The sequence below is a fragment of the Egretta garzetta genome, unplaced genomic scaffold (assembly GCF_000687185.1).
Source record: "Egretta garzetta isolate BGI_Z169 unplaced genomic scaffold, ASM68718v1 scaffold245, whole genome shotgun sequence".
NCBI lineage: Eukaryota > Metazoa > Chordata > Aves > Pelecaniformes > Ardeidae > Egretta > Egretta garzetta.
This window is the reverse complement of record NW_009259721.1, coordinates 363,844-384,817: the sequence shown is the minus strand read 5'-3', so window position 1 is coordinate 384,817 and position 20,974 is coordinate 363,844. Positions and strand designations below refer to the sequence as shown.

General features: G+C 49.7%; 1 protein-coding gene across 7 annotated transcripts; it reads right to left on the bottom strand.

The window, feature by feature from the left end:
* Positions 1 to 405: 405 nt before the first annotated feature.
* Positions 406 to 20,131, bottom strand: SYT6 (synaptotagmin 6). Of its 7 annotated transcripts, XM_035894894.1 has the most exons (10): positions 19,603 to 20,131; positions 19,000 to 19,170; positions 17,830 to 18,016; positions 17,476 to 17,729; positions 16,928 to 17,181; positions 14,343 to 14,901; positions 8,768 to 8,888; positions 7,223 to 7,394; positions 6,411 to 6,561; positions 406 to 733 (listed from the first exon to the last, which is right to left on the bottom strand). In XM_035894894.1, the coding sequence occupies exons 4-10, from the start codon at positions 17,716 to 17,718 to the stop codon at positions 662 to 664; spliced, it is 1,572 nt and encodes a 523-aa protein (XP_035750787.1). In that variant the 5' UTR covers positions 17,719 to 17,729; positions 17,830 to 18,016; positions 19,000 to 19,170; positions 19,603 to 20,131; the 3' UTR covers positions 406 to 661. The 7 variants fall into 7 exon arrangements, with proteins under 7 accessions (XP_035750787.1, XP_035750786.1, XP_035750793.1 ...); XM_035894893.1 differs by having other exon boundaries at positions 19,000 to 20,131; XM_035894900.1 differs by having other exon boundaries at positions 16,928 to 17,124; positions 19,000 to 20,131.
* Positions 20,132 to 20,974: the final 843 nt, after the last annotated feature.

Here is a 20,974-nt window from a genome sequence, read left to right as displayed (position 1 = left end):
GGGACTGAAGGAACTGTTCATGCAAGTTGCTCTAGGGAGACTTCTAATACAGGGAAAAAAACCAGTTTCTTCCCCCCCGGGGAATCAATGGCATTTCTGATATATGACAAAAGGAATTTGGGATACACACGGCACAAACTTCTAACAGCTCATCAACACCTCTACCTGGACAGGAAACCTGTGACCACGTTGCTGGGTTCGGGCTGACCACACGGGTAAGGAGCTGCTCACAGGTCGGGTCGGCTCTTGCGTCTTCCGCCGCTGCCCGCGCAGCAGGGCCGGTCCGGACGCCCCCTCTCCTGCCCGCCCGCGCTGTCTGCAGACGCCCTGAGCATCTCTGCACTTCTTCAGCCTTTGTACACACTAAAACCTATTTTACACCTTATTTTACAGACCAAACTCCCAGCTCATGTCTCAGTCCACCGTCTTCCTCTGGAAACAGATCCGTACAGTAAAAGCCACAAAAAAAAAATCACCTTGGGAGACATATTAGACAAAGACATATTTGACCATAAAACGGGTTTCTGCCCTTACTTACGCAGGAACAACTAGACCAAAAAGTCTCACTGCTGCCACTGCCACTCAGCAACAAATTACTGAGACTGTTGGCCAAGTGCAGAAATAACTCGGTTTCGTCCCGTTTGACTCGTCGCACGCTGGATCACGGTGTGGGTGGTGGTTTAGGCGAGGGGCAGGAGCCCTGGCTGTCAAAGCTCGCTGCCCGGCCTTGCCACTGGTGGGAGAAAAAAGAAAGCAAGTCTAAGCGGACGGGAGAGATGATTTGGAATTCCTCACATCCCTTCACCACGCTGCCTGTGTCTCCTGTGTTTTCATCTGCTCTACAACGTTTCAGCTTATCGAGTGCTTGCATTTAACCACTCAGGAGGAATTACTGAACAATTTACTTTATTGCTTTGTAAATCAATTCACAATCATGAGGACTGCTCACAAAAAAAGGAAAAATAAACACTATGTGCTATGGAGACAAAGTTTGCTCTCCGTTTGCTTTCTGTTGTTCCCTGGTTTGGTGCTGTTGCCTTTTTGGTTTAGCAATACCCACTAATGGCAGAATTACCCGAGTCCCTCCAGGCTGGTGATCTGACACACAAAAGCTGTGCCCACAGTGTGGAGACACTTCTCAAAGTGAAAATCAGCTCAGAGGGTTAGTGGATGTAGCAAACACTTTTTTTGCCATACTTATGGAATCACTAATTATCAGTCATCTGCCCTGGGGGCCGTTATGATTCCCAACCATTACTCCTCATTTTGAGTACTTGCCCATCGCACCATCTTGTTCTATTAAATTCAAATGACAAATGACAGGCATCTCCTGGAGACAACGGGAGGCACAGCACTTCCGCTACTGCGTTCCCCTCTCCCGGATCAATTCCCTCCTCTCCTACAGAAGCAGAAACTCTTTGCAGGCTAATATTAATGCTCTAGCATGTATGAATGTCACTGCTGTGGGTGACAACTCATTTGGCAAATTGAACTTCACCCTTGCCTTGGCAGAGGCATTTCAAACGAAACGCAGCTGAGACGAGAGCACAGGATGGCTGCACGGCGCTCGCAGGAAGGCTGAGCAAGCCAGACGACCGCTTGCAGTCGCTGTCAGTAATAGGAACGCACCCGGGGCCAGGGTGGCCGTGCCTCCTGCCTGCCCTGGGGGGGCACCCCCGGCGCCCCGGCTGCTGTGTGCTGGGGGTACCCCAGCCTGCAGGTCCCTCTTGGTGCCGGCCGGCGCCGCGCCGCGGGGTCTGTCCACAGGACGGCTGCTCGCCAGCGCTGGCCCTGCCTGGGTCAGGTCTGTCCTTGTCCACGCTCGTGTCCGCAAGGTGCATTTGGATGGTCACAAAGTAGGGGCAGGGAGAGGGTCAAGAATTCAGCCAGGATCTTCCCCAGAGAGGTGTAAAGTAACTCACTGCACAGGTTTGCATTATACAGCTTGGATTTCATCAGGGCTGGGCAGAAATTAATGAGTGAAGAAGCTGGAGAGGGCACCTTTCCAAACAGGCCACCCTAAGGTAAGAAAACGGTTTCTTCTGTGTTTCTCATGCCAAATGTATTTGCTAAAATCCCTGAGGAATTGATAATATGAACACAATCTCCCCATGAGAATTACCAATAAAAGAGCAGATAAGCAGGATTTACAATAGACGTGTGCTTTTGGCTGAGTCCTCAGTGTGCTCCGTGCATTCTGCCTGCAGTTACAGCGTTTTCTACCCCAAAAATAGGATGAAAACTCTTCCGAGAGGTGGTTCAAGTGACCAGTGTGCCATGAGGAACGCGGAGATACTTTTCCTTCATTTAATTAGAAAAGGTGAACCCTCCATTGTGTAATTAATGGTCAGAAACTAGGAACAGTTTGATGGAAGTCAAACATGCCGAAAAGTCTGGAAGCGACTGCTTTTTGCATATCTTTAAAGATAAATGGCTGTTCTTCATTATGGGCATGACTTAGCTCTCAGCAAAGTTACCGGGTTTTATCTGGAGAAGTAGTTTTAAACAAATAAATGCTCCCATGCTGAATGTCAGAGGGACTTGGCAACATCAGAGACCTATTCTGCATTGCGCTGATAGCGCTGCTTTACAACATCAGACAGAGTTTGCTTTCATAGCTAACAAGAAATTTCCAATTTCCAGAAGTCCCCTTCAAAGTCTGGAAAGAAGCGCTGGATTTTTATATTTCTTTTTATAGAGACTTTATTTAACCTGGCTGATGGACGTGTTAAGACATGCAGAAGAACCAGCAATGGGTGGGGTGGCTGAAGCAGACCTGAGAGACCGAGGCCACGGCAGCGGGTGCCAGCAGGACCTCGGGGCTGAAAAAGGGGACCGGGTTTGAGCTGAGGGCAGGAGACCCTCACCAGAATAACTTCAAAATGCAACAGCAAGTGGGATTCTCATCTTCTGCTCACAAACCCTCCTAAACGTCTGTGTGAGGAGGATAGTACTTAGAAACCTGTAATTAATGACTCATTTGCACATGTTCTCCTTTTAATGATGATGGTCATTAAAGAAGTGCAGTCTTTACAATTTGTTACTCACTATTGATAAATATGGAGCAACCAAAGACATGAACCATAACAGAAGCAAGTTTCCCTAAAGAATCCAGCAATGAAAGAGAAGAAAGAGCAATGCTGGCTCACGGAGAAAGGGCCCGAGTCACGCCCCCGCCCCCGAAATGAGGCTTCTGGGCCATGCTAGTGCAGCACTGCAGCTGCTGGAACGGGCTCAATGCTGCCCAGGGCCCTTGCCCAGGGCAAGGAACTGTGCCTGCACCGTGGGAGGCCAGTGGCCCAGCCCAGGGAGCGCAGTCCCAAGGGTGCCGGCGTCCGTCCATCCATCCCACACCACTGTGGCGGGGAGCCGGGGGCTGGGGCCGGTCCCTCCTCCTGCTGCAACACGCCCCTGGTGATGGCTCTCCTGGTGACTTCACCAGAACCTGTGATTCCGGGCTGTAATCAGAATCTGGCATAAGCCCCTTTTTTTTGGCCAGAGGTTTTTCAAGGCATACCAAGCAGAGCCGTACGCACGCTGGCTCGTAGAGAACATCCAGATTCCCCACCCTTTTCTTCACCCACCCGCAGTCCTGAGCTGTGTGGGGAGGGGAGGGGGCTGGGACACTGCGCTGCGCAGCGACGGGGGCGATGGCAGCAGGCACGGGCGGCTCTGCGCCCCTGGGTTAACAGCTCCAGCCATCCATCACTCCATTTACACATTCAAAAAGACAATTCACTTCTAGCTTTTTGCTTTCAGTTTAGGATCAAGCACTCAATCAGGAAAGACTCTGAAGCACGGCAGAGGCTGTTACAATCGCTGGAGCAAACCGAGAAGAGCATGAGGATCAACAGAAAGCAAACGCTCCATTTGCCCGTGCCCAGCTGCAAACACTGATGAAGCTGAAGGTGAAAAAGAAGACGACCACTCAGGATGCCAGCCCCTATGGGTTGCCCCCATGAAGACACAAGGGTGAAAAAGGGATGGAGGGGTCAGCAGTGTCTCCCCCAGTATCTCCATTCAAGGGGAGCTGGACTGGGGAGCTGGCAGCCCGTGGGGCCAGGGCCGACGGAGCACGCAGCCGCGAACCTCGGCCCCCACTGCCCAGCAAACCCCCCCTGGCCCGGACGGACGCCGGGGGATGGCATGGGGACCCAGAGCTGATGATACGGGACAGAAAACAGAAATTGCTTTGCTGCACAAACACAGAGGGAGTAGGTGATACGATCAGCATAACCAACACACACCACCTCCCATTCATTTCTGTCCCGGAGCTGTGCCTTCTTCTGTTTGTTTCTTCTTTTAAGCTGCATTAGGGATTTGCAGACAGCAGTGCTAAAACTTAAAAGGGCAAATGAATACAGGGACCATTTGCTTGCTGGCTCTGTGCACCGGCTTGTGGCAGAAATACCAGAACAGATGATCAGAGGCTTTTTTTTCTTTTCTTTGAAGCAGAGCTCCTGACCTGTGCACTGGGGGGTGAAATGATTCACTCAGGGTTTTTTTTCCCAAAGTCTTGGGGGCTCAGCAGTGGTTTTCAAAGTATATTTTAGGAGGTGAGTCATCGCACATGCCTGCCTTTGTTTCTCTGAGTTGCGTCACAATAATTATGACTTTTTTTTTTCCAATTGATTATCAAAAACTTTACAGGAGTCTTTCTTTCAAACTCCCACCTGCATGTGAAGAATAGCGTGTTGAAGCCATACAAATTACAGACTAGAGAAGGAACTGCTGCCCCCGGGTCAGGCGTGGCAGCTGGCGTCGGGCTGCTATGGATGACACAGACACTGCGCCACCGGATCCAGCGACAGATCACCACCGGATCCAGCGATGGACCACCGAGCCGTTGTGCTGAAACCCCGCAGTGGCTGCCCCCGGCTCTCGGCGGCAGCGGGAGAGGGCGCGCGGTGCCTGCCAGGCAGCTACGGCTCGTGCGTCTCGAACGGGAAGGCTCACCACCCAAGGGCAGCATTGCCATTACACACACATCACACATCGGGTCCATTCTGATTTACACCAGTTCTGCACAGCTGACCCTACACGGTGGCTCCCAATTTACAGTGGTGCAGTACGAGACACGAAATGCCTAATCCAAGTGAGTGTGAATTTTCAGATTTCCATCATCTGATAAATGTATTTCCACTGTGCCTTAAACTAGAATATTAATGGCCGGGTTTTCCCACTGGGTGCCACTTAACCTGGCTCTAGGAAGCGAGGGTATTCCCCTGCTAACCCCTGGCTCTGGGCCGGGCCCCGCAGCCACCTTTCCTGTGTGATAGAGAAATGCCCTCCAAGGGACGCAGCAGCGATGAAAACGCCCGCAGAGCTGGGGCAGCCGGCTGGCCTGGGCTCGCAGGGCTGCTGCCTACCAGCGCCTGGAGAGGGACAGGAACCTGCAGGTGAAGCAGACCTGCCCCCGGGGCGGGCACGGCTGAATTTCAGAAAGCAGCTTGGTGAGCATGAGCCGGGTGGGGAGCACGGGGCACAAACTGTGTTCTGAGGGGAAAGAGCAGATTTCAAAGGAACACGGGGTTTGATGCATGCTAATTCAGCCTGCTGTGGCAGATCAGCAAGCCTGGTATCTGGCTTCCAGTGGAGCTCAGTATCTGAACTTCAAAGGGAAAATAAGATGCTTTTTGTTATGTACTTAGTCTGTGGCTTTGAGGGAAAATGCCTCCTTAGCCCCCGGTACGGTGGGAGGTTTTATTGCCTGTATTGTGCTTCGCTGGCCACAAACGCTGGCTTTCTTTTCATAACTGAGGCTTCAATAGCATGTGTGCCACTTTCCACACCTCTCTCCTCCAGAATTTATGACCTAAATCAGGCAAAACCCAGCGAGCTCTGTACGAGCATGAGAAAATGGAGTGCGAGGAGGAAGAAAATGCTAGAGATGGTCAAAATGGTACCCAGACATTTCAGCCCTATTTTATCATCTGGGGCTGCATCAAGTGAATCTCTTTCTCTGGAGATGTTTAGAGCAATTACTTTGGTTCTATTTATTCTCCCTCAAAGGCTTGGAGATGAGTCAACAGAAAAAATTTTTAGGATGAAAAAACTGAAACTTGAAATAGGCGATATCCCTGGACGATTTGTTCTGCAATCAGGGCAGCATTCTCTTTCCTTACTGCTCTCAATCTCTAATTTAAAAAAAAAAAAAAAGAAAAAAAGAAAAAGACCGATCTGGTAACAGTTGCATCTGTAAATACCGCCCCTGTCATTCTTGCTCGCAAGCTCAAGGAGCTATTTCCAGACAAGACAGAGATGCTTGTTTTCTAGAGTTCGTTTCCGGTGAGAAAATTCCCTCGGCTCCTGTGAGAAGCCCCAGGCGAGAGCAGAAGCTCTCTGAAAGCCTTGAACTAGCTCGGTCACGCACACCGCATGCATTATAAGGGAAAAGTAACTCCACGCACCTCTTTGAAAGACTTCTTTACCTCCACTAGTGGATGCCAGTGTGCGATGGGCTTGCGTGGGTATGCCAGCATCTCATTCCAGTGGTCTCTGCCCAGTCCTTCCGCATTGACCCCCACACGGCAAACCCCGATAATCTCATTGTGACCCACTCTGGAGAGGAACAGAAATGCCACACGATCACCTCGCACGCAGGCTGCCCGCACGCACTCCAACCCAGGCTTCTGACCCCACGCGACCGGAGTGCCGCGAGGCGCGGTGCTCGTGAGTGGGGCCGGTCATAGCTGCACGGTGACATCGGATCTTGTCTGCTACTGCCAGCGCACACAGCCCCCAGCACAGAGAGGCAACGCCGCTGCCAGAAATAATTATGACAACTTTAAAAAGATGTGAACTGTACATCAGTCCAGATACAGAATCTGGAACCAGGCGTGACGTGGTGGTGAACAGCAAGAATAGGTACAAGTTCAGTTATGGATAATTCATGCACCAGTTGCTGCTCAGAGCAAGACCACTCACTTTCTAAAAGGGGCTGACAGGTTGCAGGACGAGCAAATAGCGGAGGGGAACACAGCACTCACTCGGGAAAATGCCATAAAGCAAAGGACCGGCTCTGCCATACTTGCTATTCTAGCAAGTAATTTTCCATAACCCTAAATAACGATGACACTTTAACAATAAATCACTGGAGACAGATTGATGCCACCGAGCTGTGCAGTCAAGGCCATGGCACTGAGGAAGATGGTTATCGAGAGGGAAAACCTGCGCCCAACGGGATGTTTTCCCTGCCAGCTCTCCAGAGCCTCCCACCTACCGATCATAATCCATGACGGAGATAAGCAGACTGACTTGATCCATGTTCTCTGGGGGGATGTCAAAGATTATTGCTTCATTGTAAGTGGGATTAAGTGTGTTTTTCTTTATGGTGGTTTTCTTCTTTTTCAGTCTTCGCCCATCACAGAGCAAAGACACTTTGACATATGGATCTGGAGAGAAGGAGATAGGAGAAAGCCTTCTGTTTATGGAGGTTTATTTTGTTACCATCACAATACAGAAACCGCATTATCAAAGGATGGGCTGTAAATTACTGTGAGCCAAAGGCGCTCTGCAAATGTGCTTTTAGAAAAAGGGATGTCTGTGCACCCGTCGAACCCACCATTTCTCCCACTGGTGTGAGTTCTGACACGAGGTTCACGCACTGGAGAACCAGCACTGCAGTCGTCTTGGAAGCAGAAGTCAGCCATTTCCACCAGTTTCTATGTGATAAGGGTTTGTGAGTGTAAGGGGCCCCACCTCAGACCAAGGGCCCATCTTCATCAGAAGATGGTAACGGGCACTGGGTGCTCAGGTGTTCTAGCTTGCATTAACTGTGTGGCCATGGACAGTAACCCCAGTGCTTTCTCTGAAGACAAACCACAACTTTTTAAAAATTTGAAACCCCATTTTTCCAATGCCCGAGAGCAGCAGAAAGAAGAGGGATGACGGCAGCTCTGCTCATGTGCTTTCCACTGGCTGACCATGGCAGAAAGCACTCAGGTGACAAAAAGCTGCTTGCTGTACCGGCTGCTCGGGCACTATCCATGCATCTTCAAGCAACAGGAACATCATTACAGAAATGCTGAGCTGGCTTCAGCTGAAGTCTCAATTCTCAGACATTTCATATGGCATCAAGCTCCAACGGAATAGAAATGTTGTCTGCAACGATCTTTTACTGTACTGTTGCTGCCTTTTATGCAAGTCGCCAATGCAATTCAAATACTGATGTTGAGCTCTGGAAAAGAAACTGCTTTCTATGTTGAAATCCAGAATTCCTGCACGCTGAATTTGCAAGTCAGCTCTTTGGCACTGTGAATGTAGACCCTAAGGTATTGGCCACCATACAGAGGAATGCACACTCACCTGGGATGTACCCAGGTTACCCAGGATCCTCTCCTAATCTTGGGGTGAAATGATTGATCCTGGCTGTCGGGGGTTATCTGATATAAAACTCCCTACTCACCTAAGCCTGCTAGGGTCAGTATCTGCAACAGATCTGAAGCGTCCAACCCAAGAGATGCATCAGGGCTTTGACTCTGCAAACCCCCCCCCGGGGATGGGGAGCAGCTGGCAGTCTCCTGGAATAGTTCATTCAGGTATATAATCACCCTCTGTGGCTTCATGCCCTTGGGAATGGGTTTAACAGATAATCCTACTTTTAAAATTTTGTGCATACTTAAAAGATGGGCAAAGCTTTGTCAGGAGTTTCAGTGACGATTCAGCCTTGGCATCAAGAGACATTTGCCCACTATCCCTTGAGGCTGCCCTGAGGGAGGAGGGAGTGTGGATGCAATGGGATCCTTCTCAGCCATCGAGCACCTACCTGAGTAACCAGTGATATCCATAGCTTTGAGATTCCTGCATTTAATGACTGTTAAGGTGAGGCGACCTGCAGTTGGCAAATAACAAAGGGAAAACATGATCTCTCCCAGGTCCACGCTTTCCTTTAATAAAACAGAGAACATATGTTGGAAACATGCAAGAACCAGCTATGGTGCCCCCACCCCCACCACAACGCTTCGCGCAGGATTCAGGCGACGCTCACACCGAAACAGGCTTTTCTCTATTCTGTCATTGCCAAGTGAAAGACACTTTACGATACGGGGGTGCTGCGGAATTTATTTCCAATGTATCCCAACATTATTTGGCTAAAAATGAATACAGGAAACAGGAGAAAAAAGCGTATCCAAATGTTACAGCTTAAATCACAGTTAAGGATAATCTTCCACCGCCTCCGTGTGCGCTTCCCGCTGCAACATTACAGCTAATGCGCTCCTTTTCCTGCTCCATCGCTTACGCAGAAGCGAAGTGATATCCAACACCAAATGAGGGCCATTAAGGAAATTATATTAGTATCAAGTTTTGCTTGAATGTACTGTGTCTACCTTCTAGTGCCAAGTGTGTGGCTGTAACATCTCCTTCTTCAAATGGAGAAACACCAAACACAGAGCGGGGCCACAGAAAGGTGAGGCGTTACCATGCCGCGGCGCCACGGCTCCCTGGCTGCACGCCCAGGGAATGCGGACGGCGCTGAGCAACATGGTGACCTTCCCTGAAGTTGGGGACGGGTTGCCAGGTGGTTACAGACCAGGGGGGGCACAGCTTTAACACAGCAGAGAACCCTGAAGGGCTCCATTTGGCACCAACTGAGCTTTTAGGCTGCGGTATGCTGACTACCATTTGGACCACCAACCCCTTTGAGATGCCTCCAAAGATCTATCAAACACAGTGTGAGGCACGTATGTGCACGTACATGAACAGTGAATTAACCAGCAGATGGCACTCGGAAACATTTGGTGGTTTCTGGATTACAGAGAGGCAAATACAATTTACTCTCTCAGTGCCCCATAAGACAACTTTTACACATAGCCCTTAGCAGGTTTTGTACATACAGCCTTATCTATTACCTCTCCTAAAAGCCCATTCTGTCGTTGCCTCGCTCATGGGAATTCAGGAAAAAAAATAAAAACCCCCAAAGTATTATTTAAACTAGAAAGCATTATCATCTGAAGTCAGCAGAAAGATTTCTGAAACCTTCAAAAAATGGATTTAAAAAAATATATCTTATTCTGTACATGCAGATCCCACATCTGTAGAGCAAACCACCCATTCATTTTTGGAAATAGAGTGTTTGACTCATTTCAATGTGATATAATGATCTGCTAAAAAGAAATTGTAGCTGTTGGTAGTAGACTGATGGAACTAAAAAGACAAGTAAATGCATTGGGCACTTAAGGCTTTGCTAAGTGTGAGGAGAATAGATCTTGTTGATGGATGAGGTTTTTGCCAAATTATTTCCTTCTCGCTCTCTGGTAAGGCAAAGATTAGATATTTATTCCACTTAGACGTGCAGAATACTAATGAACGTTATATAAAAATCTTGATTCTTGACAGGACTTTGCTCAACTAGCAAATAAATAGAAAACCTTATTAAGCACAGAGTGTACAGAAGGAATAGTGGCAGCCAAATATTTTCTGGGCAGAGCAATGTTCGACTTGTGAGTATCTAAATAAACCTTGTCTCAGAAGGTGCTATTTGCTGGTGAATAAGAGTTTAATACTCTCACCCACTCGGAGTTCCCACTCTGGTCTCTTGCTCACCTTAATGAACCAATGGCATCCTAAAGAGCTTTCCTTCCAACGCGACAGAACCATCTCGAGTCACAGTCCCACCGCCAGTGACCAGTAACGAGACGGGGAAAACATTGACTGAGTTATTATTCCTCCACCTTTAGCACCTCTTGATGTGTCTGCTGGGACCCAAATCTCTTGCCTCACAAATATTACTAAAGGTACCTTATTAAGGCCCCGGAATCACTTTCATCACACAGGAAAGGACTTCTAGAGCCCCTGCAGCTTCTAACTCCTGACTGCATTTCAGCTACGGCCCCATGGATGTGACGGGGCCCCTGAGCTGGGCTGCTCTCTTGGAGGTAGAGCAGCAAGGAACACCGCTGGTGCTCTGAAACGCTTGGCAGCGTTACCTCTGGTGTCACCCATACCCCGAGAGCTGAGCTGAGGTTCTTGCTGCCTGACCCCAGTGCGGCCAATTCTCAGGGGAGTGGGAGCTTGGTATTTTACGTAGCCTTGTTCATTTACAGTGTCTTAAATGATCACGAAAATCGTGTGCCCAAAATGACAAATGGCTTTCTAAAACATGGCACTTCTTGTTACCTCTAGAGGTAGTCCTCCTCTTTTAAGATTAATTGCTTTACGATGAAAAGCCTGAATAAATAACTCTGCATGGAGGAGGCATGTCTGGATCCAGCTGCAAACACTGCCGCTGCATCGGGGCTGAGCTTGAGGACTGGGATTGTACCTGTTCACTTGAGCGTCTCCAGCTTCAGCCAGGCACTGCACCTACCAGTCTTAGCTATAGACTTCACTGACAATAAAAAAGAATTTAAAATAAATATTCTGAAATTATGATTAGAAATGGTTGTTCTATTCCCAAAGAAATGAGGACCTGAATCTCACTGCGTGCCGGCTGCACTGGATGCTATGCCCGCTGCGCCGTGTGCCAACGCACTGGGCCGGGTCTGTTCTTCCATACGTTCTTTGGTCGTGGAGGGACGAGAGCAGGAAGCCTGGACACAACTGTCAGAAGAGAGCAGCCCTACATGAGATTATGAGAGCACCCTCTGGGCACCATCTCTTCTATTCCTCTCCTTGCACCGAGAGGACCTGTTCAGGGTATAAAACTAACATAAATTATTCTTTGACTTCACTGTATTAGGTCAAGAGATTTTTCTTTGCAATCATAAATACAGGAGAGTAAAACGTGCCCTGTGGGCACATTATTTTCATGCAGATTATAGACATTGGGACATTTCCAAAATTCATATCTGTACCCCTTAGGAAATAATGGAAGCTCTGAATCAATAACCTTTGCAGGCTTGAAACCAAAAATGTTTTACTGATTCACAAGCTGTGCAATCATTAATTAAGTAGTTGAGTGCTAGCTATTTGAATAGCTTATATCATTGCTTAAGTGCGTTCCTACCTTCTTAGTATTGATCTAATGTATTATTAGTCACCCAGAGCTTTCCTTGGGTATTATGAAAGCTGTATTTACCGTTCTAATTTCTGATTAAACAGAAATGTCCTTGGGTGCGTTACAACTGGCTGAGAGGCACCAATATTGGCCCATTCCCAAAGAGTGGCACAGAGGGAGGGAGGGGACAGAGCCAAAGGCAGCACTCGACGTTTCTGTGGGAGCTCTGCAAGGCTGCCTTACCATGGGTCTTGGGCATGATGTTGGCTCTCACACCTTCTTTGGGGGCTTCTCTGTCAACGCCACTTCTCTTGGTGTCTCTCCACCTATTTTTGTGGGTTTTTTTTTTTAGTTTACTTAGTCAGCCAGGAAAACATCCGTTATTTCTTGCAGAATGGCCCCAGCAAAACACAGAACATACATGGGTTAAGAACTCCATAACCTTCTCCTCCAGCTATGTGTTGTATGTGGTTTTCCTCTAGTGAGACCAAGTGTTACCCTTCTGCGTTTCACTCCTGCCCACGGGTCTTTTCCCTCTGAGCTCTTCAGGCTTACCACACTCTTTGTAGGCAAGGAAAGGGAGCCTCCCTGCCACCACACAGGAGACTTCAGCCCAGGACTCAGCACCAGGGCCCATCACAGCCAGCCTGGCAGAGCTGACAGCAAACTGCCTGCAGAGGCAGGGCTGATGCAAACAAGTAGATGTCTCCGAGATGTGGATGCCTCTTGTTCCTCTCCTAGCAACCCTTTGCCGGGCGAACAGATGTGCCCCATGCCTGCTTGCCTCTTCGCCAGCGTTTCTCCTTTCATCACCATCCATTAATCATAACAGACGTGGCTATTTGTGGATTGAAAGCCAAGAGCTGTAAACACCCTGCTAGCTAAATACTATTGACTTGCCTCGTGGTTGATCCTGTGCTCCCTCCCACCTCACCTGCAGGCAAGATGCTCAAAAGGCGGCAGAGCTGCAGCTCATAGCACGCTCCCCGCAACACCCCCGGGTACCCGGCAGGCGTCACGTATAGGTCGGCATCCTTAGCCAGGCACGGCAAAAGCCGTACTGCCACAGAAGCAGGACAGCCACTCTCTGCGTCCTACCAGGGCTGCTGCTAGCCCGAGAGCTTCCTACCAGGGCCCACACCCTGCACGCACACCGTGCCCCCCCCGGCACCCGGGCGCTGAGCTACGGCACCACAGCACAGGGTACAGCGCTGCGCAGGCATGTCCAACCTCAGAGCCCTCACAGAGCTGTGAACACGCCGCAGCAAAAGAACAAGCACTGACAGTAGTGGCCAAGGGGTACAACCGGTGAGGAACACGGTACTGCAAAAAAACCCGCAGAGAGGTGCAAAGCAAACTACGGACCACCATGCAATAAATGTTCATACTTGAAAGTTCATTCCCCAGTACAGAAAGTGGGAGAGCAAAGGCATGAGATGAGCTATGGAGGAAGTTGCAAGACAGATTTTTGCAAGTCATGGAGTTATGCCAGTCACTAGGAAAGATTCAGCAGGGCCCATGCTTTCAGCCACAGGGGCGAGGGCATCTCATATTCCAGTTTCAGAAATAATGAATGATGTGAAATGACAAAGGTGATGACTGACTTGGTGTCCAAATGCAAAGCAGCTCGATCATTTGTTTGCCCTCAGAACCAGCCAGGTCCTCCTGGGAGCAGAGGTAGAGGTTAATGCCATTGCCTCTGCACGCAGCGGCCAATGTGAGAAGGTGGCTTCTCCTGCCAGTGCCCTGCAACACTGAAAGTGGCCAGGACATTTCCTTCTCTGATGCTTGGTTTCACTTTCAGAGGGAATTCAACAGAACTACTAAAAGGCCCACATCAAGCTCTGGAAGAGTTGCCAGCAACACATCAGACAACGCTGTTGGGACAGTAAAGCCCAGTACCTCCGATGGGTTGGCGGTGGCCCTCCAGAGCTAATTCTTACTGTTACCACGTGCGCAGCCAGAACCTGAGACCCTTCACACATCGAAGGGATGCCAGACAGGGAACGTACTGAACCCCTCAGTTGCTTTTTAGCAAACCTGGTATTAGTGAGACCCACTGTGGGTAAGATAACAGCAAGTCACCAAGAGGATGAAATTCCAGTAAACCAGGGCTCTGGTAAAGCTGATGGGCTTCTGAGTACAACAGCCCTCGTCACCCCTGCCTGCGATGGCTGTAGGTCCCCAGGGCCAACGGTACCATCCGCAGGGAGGCAATAAACCCATCAGCTGGCAGTTGTGCAGGACTTACCCCTGCAGGCAGTCCAGCCAAAAAGAGAAGCCCACCCCATCCTGCCCTGGAGCCGCTCACCACACACTCAGTACCTGTCCTGCACACCGACAGGTACCACACGCCAAGCAAGCACTCCCGGGGCAGGGACAACCCTCTGAAGCAGATACTCACCGTCGTGGCATACTGAATGTCCTTCCAGATGGAAGTCTCCCGGGAAAGGTCTGAGGCCTCAAACAGGTTCTCCAAGATAACTTCTCCTATCATGTCATGTCTGGAGAACCTGTCAAAGTCAAAGACGCTCAGGTGGAGCTTCCTGCTCGCCAGCTCCTCGTGGGGCACAGGGAAATGGAAGGACTCATCAAAGGTGGGATTCAGAGTCTTCCTGTGAACTCGTGTCTGGAACTTGCGCTTTCTGTCAGGCAGGAGGTAGATCTTCACATAGGGATCTGAGCTGCCACAGAAGTCTTTGGCTGGCAAGTCAAAAGCCCTGAGAATTCGGACAGTCAGCGTCTCATTCTCGTAGTCATACTTGAGAGTAAAATTAATTTTCCCGCAGGTTTTTGCTGCCTCTTTTTTTGGGTCCTCAGAGTCAACAGATTTTTGCTTATAGAGTTCGGGCTTAATGCGACCTATGCTGGTCGGCTGCTCAGCCACAGCTGGTGGGTCCATGCCGTAGTCCATGCTGGATACATGCATTTGCCGAGGAAGGTGCCTTTTGAAGGAGATGTGCCTACAGGAGGAAGACACAACAGCTGTATGGCTTTCCAAGGACATTTCTCTCCTTTTTCTCCCCTGGACTACTAACGCTAGGAAAGGAAGGAGAGCACAAGAACGAGCACACTGTGTGCTCCTCACCTCTGTACTGCAACCACGTACGTTGTGGAAATGGACACTGAAGGGAACATCCCCAGTGGTCAAATGAACGGATCCAGCAAATTTCCTAACTTGCAGAGCATTTGCAACAAGCTGCATTTTTTCACCCCACATTTGCATTTTTTAACAGCCCACAGCTAAATATCTGAGACCAAACAACTCCTTAACCAAGCCATAGACAACCCGGTGTGGAGGCTCTTTCCCACCCTCAGTCCTTACACTTCCAAGATACTGGCACTAAGTTTCCCTCAGGCAAAAAAAAACTTGTAAAGTGAGAGAACCACAACCAGCTCAGAAAGTTAGGCTTTGTTCCGGGTATTGGTGCTTCCAAACTTCTCCAACAGACTCTCATCAGAACCTGATGGACAATTCTTGACAGGGAGGGACGCAGAGCCTCATCTGGGAGCTGTCTCTTGCCTTGAGCTCCTCTTCAGCACAAGGGAAACTGAATGTAAGCAAAGCTTTAGCTAAGCAAAACTAAGAGCTTTCTGTGGACTTGCAGCATTATTTCAGATTATCTGGTGTTTACACGAGCAATATATGGGGTTATTTAACCATACTAAGAATGTGTACAGCCAGAGCACTAGCTTTCGGAGGTACGTGGTGCTCAGAGACCTCACTTCTCCTTGGCAGATTCCTCAAAGGCATTTTGGCCTGGGCTAGGCTGAGCTGTGAGTCAGAGATCCCAAATTGCGGAGGTTGCTCCCCAGCATCCCCGGCTCTGGCTGCCCACCTGGGGTTCAGATGGGCTTTTTTGCTTGAGAAAGTGGGTCTGAAACCTTCCCCCATAAAGCCAAGTCCCCCTTTGTTTGCCCTAATGCAGACAGGCAGAGCTTTTGCTTTCTCCTCCATTGGGAAGGTGCAATAAAAGCAGAACAGTGCATGACAGAGAGGCAATCAGCTGCCCAAAAAGCGGTGCAGTTAAACAGAATAGGCTGTGGCACAATGGCAGGCGGCACCACGGTGATTTTAACCCCAGCTTCTTCAGACAGAAGGCTGTGATCGGTGCCTTATTAATCCTGCAGCACTGCAGCCAGTTTTATGAGCAATGTCTGTTTTCGCAGTTGCGCTCTCGCACACACCGTGGGCATGGCCAGCAAAGCACGCAGAAGTGCTGGGACTCAGCCAGGACCCTGCGATCACCCGATCCTGTCCCAGTTTCGCGCCTTCTGTGTTGAGGAAGAGGAACCGTATTGCTCAGCATGCCTGCTGGGAAGGTGTCCCGAGGTTCGTACAGCCTTATCCTGATGTACTGAGCATGATGCCGACATCGCTGTCCCTGGCCGAGACGGAGACACGCACTGAGCGCAAGCGCTGCGTGCAGCTGGTTCCGCGCTCGTGCAGCGAGCGATACGTCGGTTCTGCTTACCTCACTGTTTCTGCGAGGAGCCAAACAACAAGAGAGAGCAAAAAGGCCTAATTCTGTCTGACAGCACACCATCACGGATACTTCAGCCTGCCTCTCATGTGGGAACAAAATTAAAGTGGCCAAAGCATACTGACGGCTTGACACAATGAGGCCAAGTCACAGTAATAGGGCTTGAATCCTCGATTTTTTCAAAAGGGCCCACATAAGCCAGTCCTAACGCATCAATTGGTTAATGACCAATCTCAGGAAAGTAATCCAGCATGTAGGTGGGAGTGCTTTCTTCAGCCTCCCTGAAGATAACGGAACCTCAGGCTCCATTAAACACTTCTCCTGCCCCACCAGCTGCCCTGGGGCGCAGCGTCCCTGCGGCGCACTGCATCCCTGCGGAGCACTGCATCTCTGGGGAGCACTGCATCCCTGCAGAGTGCTGCATCCATGCGGAGCACGGCATCTCTGGGGAGCACTGCATCCCTGCAGAGTGCTGCATCCATGCGGAGCGCTGCGTCCCACTCACCTGGTGGAAGACGCTGGCTCCGTTGTTTGCCTCTGGATCCGCGTGCGCCGCATGATGTGGTCTTTCATGGACATCTGGACCTCTGCGGGGATGTCTGGCGATGTGTGGCTGATCTTCACCGCTGCTTCCAGGAAACTTATGGCGCCTGCGTCCTTGAGCTTGTCTGCCATGTTCTCCTTATTGCAGCCTGCCTCGCTCTGCAAGACGGCCAGGTTAGAAGAAAGGGTCTTGTTCCTCCAGGGAACCCAGCACAGCTTCCAAAAGAGAAACAGAAAAACTGCCACCAGGGCCAGTCCACACGCAATAACTATCACTGCAAGGAGGCTGACGGAGAGCTCTATGAGGGGGAGAGAAGGCAACAGCAACAGGGAGAGGGGAGGAACAGGGAAGGAGAAAAGAAAAGAAAGATAGTGAGCAAGCCACACGTAAAGGGAAGAACTGGTCCAAACTGACTTCTATCATGACTAACACAGACCTCTTAGCAGGTTCTGCAAGCAAGGGTCAAACCCAGCTGAGCATCCCTGGACAGCTTTGGGACTGCTTCCCACCTCAGACACATCTGGGGAGAAATGGGTCTCCAGATGGCCAGAGCTACGAAGCTTTACACCATGATGCTTAGGCTGGCTATAAAATATCATCCGGGGTTTGTTCTGTGGCATTGGCAAACTGCTGAGTCTGAAGTCAAGAACTGCAGAATTGCACGATAGAAACAAGCTCCAGTGCTGTACCAGCAGCAACTGCCCTTTTGCTTCATGCCGCCGGTGTTCAGGCGCTATATTAAAAGAATCCATCTACCGTGATCCTGGAAGCAGATGGTTGTTGTACTATCAACACTCACATCTTGTCCAGATGTGCCCATAGGGAATAAAAAGTAAATACCACAAAAAAAACCCCAAACTCACAGGCTGCTGATGCAATGACACCAGACACAGGAGGAGGCTGCACAGAAAGTGCTACACACTCTTCCTGTTCTGAATAGCACAGGAGCTCTGCATGGTCTCTGACTCTCTGAGCCACTTTTACCTCATACGCTATTTATTTCAGCATTTCAATCCTTTTCTGAAGAGGAAAGAGCTTCCATACCTATGGCTGAAGAATCAGGAGAAAAGGAAGTATATTTATAAATATATATGTATGCGCTAGGCTGTGAAATGATTCACAGCACTTCAAAAAGAGAAAACATCAGCTATTTTTAGTTCCTTTCTTACAGCGTATTAATTCCCAGATTCCCACCCAAACCAAAATTCCAAGAGTTTGGAATCACAAAGAATAGTGGCCCCTGAGGTGAAGACAGGTTTGGCACTGGAGTTACGTCTGCAGCGTCAGGACTGCAGGCGGTTCAGTCACAGATTGCTATGAGTGCAAGGACAGTTCCGTGATTGCCTGCTGTGTGATTTGTAGTGGCCAGTAAAGCTCCTTAAGTTCCCTAAGTGCAAGTCAGGACAGAAAGGCAAAACCCACCAAACACTTCAGAAGTTTATCTAGAATGACCATTACCCCCCACTCACCTCCACAGAAAGGCAAAACCCACCAAACACTTCAGAAGTACCCCCCACTCACCTCCGTTTATGGGTGTGCTTGGACCCCAGGCGTTTTGCGATACCACATGGGACAGACAGCAGCTTCGCAAGGCGCTGCCCGAGAGGTGTGGAGGTCGGAATTGCCTCCCTACTCACCGCCGCTTGCAAGCAGGGCCGGGGTAGCTGCCAGAAGCGAGGGTGTCATGTGTGGAAGGGGATCGGCAGGACACGGCCGCTCGTCTCCTCCTGCGGCACGAGGCTGGTTCCCAAACCGGAGGGGAGCCCATGCCAGGTGGGAGGTGTGGGACAGTGGCCTTGTCCCAGCAGCTCCCAGCGCGGCGGGATGTGGGTGCCCTCAGCAGCACCCCCAGGAGGGACCCGGCCCTGCTCCCCCTCCATGGGGTCTGCACGGCCGCCCTCGGCAGGGCCGCCCCTTGTCAAAGCTGGCACTGCAGTTGACGGCTGCAGCCTCGAGCATTTGGTTTGTCCACGTGAGCCGGCAGCACCTCTTTAGGTCACCTCTAAGTGTACTTAAGGCACACAGCTTCTCACCTCCGGGACCTCTAAGAAACGCCAGACTCACTCAAAAACTGCATTTAGATCAATCTCCCACAAAATCCACCCTTAGCAGGCAGCTTAGCCCTTAGAGAATAAACTGGGATAAACTGGGAGACTCACGTCTGTGCTTCGTCACAGCTACTACAAACGCGATCCCTGACGTACCTTAAATAGAAGCCATAAGACGCCCTCCTGTTGCCTTTGGTCATGCAGTTTAATTTTGTACAGCTGTAATAAGGTATTTATCCTTTAAGGCTGAGAAAATCTAAAAAATGTGAGGAAAGACTAGATTTTTATCTTGAAAAAAATAGCTGAATTTAAAAATTATTTAAAAAAAAAAATAGTAAAAAGAAACCCCGACCACCACTGGTGAACCATAGCACCAAAGTATTCAGGAATCCGTTTCTATAGCCAAGCTTTGCTAACATGCTAGCTGGGAATACAACAGCATTTAGGATTTTTGCATCAGCTTTTATAAATGAAATCTTAAGGAAGCATCAGACACAAATGCAACACCTACAGCGGAACGAGGCACCTGAAAGCCGTCCGTTGTTTCTGATACCCCAGAGGAAACACATCGTTTTCCCACAAAATTACCTAGCTTAGCAAATTCACTACAAGCTTGAGGCAGAGCTTCCTGGCTGCCCATGGGCTCTTTGGCTGGAAAGGAGGGCTGGAATACGCCAGGAGGTGCAGATGGGAGGAGTAAATGCCACCCAGGAGTTTTTGCAGCTTTTCCTCTTCCTCACCAGCCTTCTGCACCATTTATTTTCTGCTGTAGCTCTGAGGTGGAAATACTGATCACTGCTGGGGTGAATAAACAGGCCCCGTCTTATTCAATAATAAATAGGATTGGACAAGTCAGTGGTGGAACTCCCTCGGAGGTTTGGCTAAATGCATTCTCACCAAAGCAGGGCACAGAGGTACCCCCTCCCTGTACTGGGGGTTGAGTCTTGGAACTGTGCCCAGGAAACTCCACGTCAAACAGTTTCATAAGAAACCTTAAGAACCTGGACTTTTTGCGGATATGTCTATGTTGGTATAAAGAAAACAGTTCCGTGCAGGATCTGTCCCTGATGGGAGCTGTTACGTGATGGAAAAGTTTCCCTAAGCTACTTCTGCCCTCCCCAAGGAGTTGCACAGCACGCGTGAATCTGCTGCGTGAATCTGCTCCGGACTCACCAATGGAAAGTGTCAGAAATTATCGGTTATCGCTTCTGAAAACCTGTTGCCAGCCTGAGAAAGATCTCAGTTCATGGCACTTCCCACTGAGCTGGCGTTCGCAATGCATTTGACAGGATTCACCGGCATCTTTATGCATGACCTCCTACTCTTTCCTCTGACAGCTCACATAAAACACAAGGAGAAGGGATCGGGATTTTACAGACATTTTTTAAGCATCTGCCTGGGAAGAATATGGGTTTGCCTGAAGATAACACTGAATTCCCCAGGACTTTTTCATGACTTATTAAACTTAAGTATCAGTTGGACAGAGCCGCCCTTAATTGATTTAATGAGCTTTCTCTTACAAAAATGCCAGTTACTTTTTGAAAAACAACTAGTGTTATGTTTTAAATGTCCTTTAACTTACAAGAAATTATAAAAACAAGATAATCCCTTATCTCTCAGAAAGCGTCCCAGGGCCAGAGGTCGCCTGGGTATTGCTGGCATGGAGGTAAGGGCCGTTCCCCTAGAGGCTACGCCAGAGACCAGAAGGACCCCTCAGCCCAGGGGAAGGATCAGCTCCTTCATTTACCTCATCCCACCCTGTGCAACGTTCGGTAAAGCAGAGGCCGAACCATTCCTGTGCTGCTTTGTGACAGACAGAGCCCCGGCGCCCTTCCGTACTGCCGGACACAGACACATCCCGCTTTGCCCTCCACTCAGGAAGCCTTGGCTCGAACGTTGCATCGACAGCCACCACCAGCAGTCCTGATCCTCCGCTGCAAAGCGGACACCCTCACCGAAA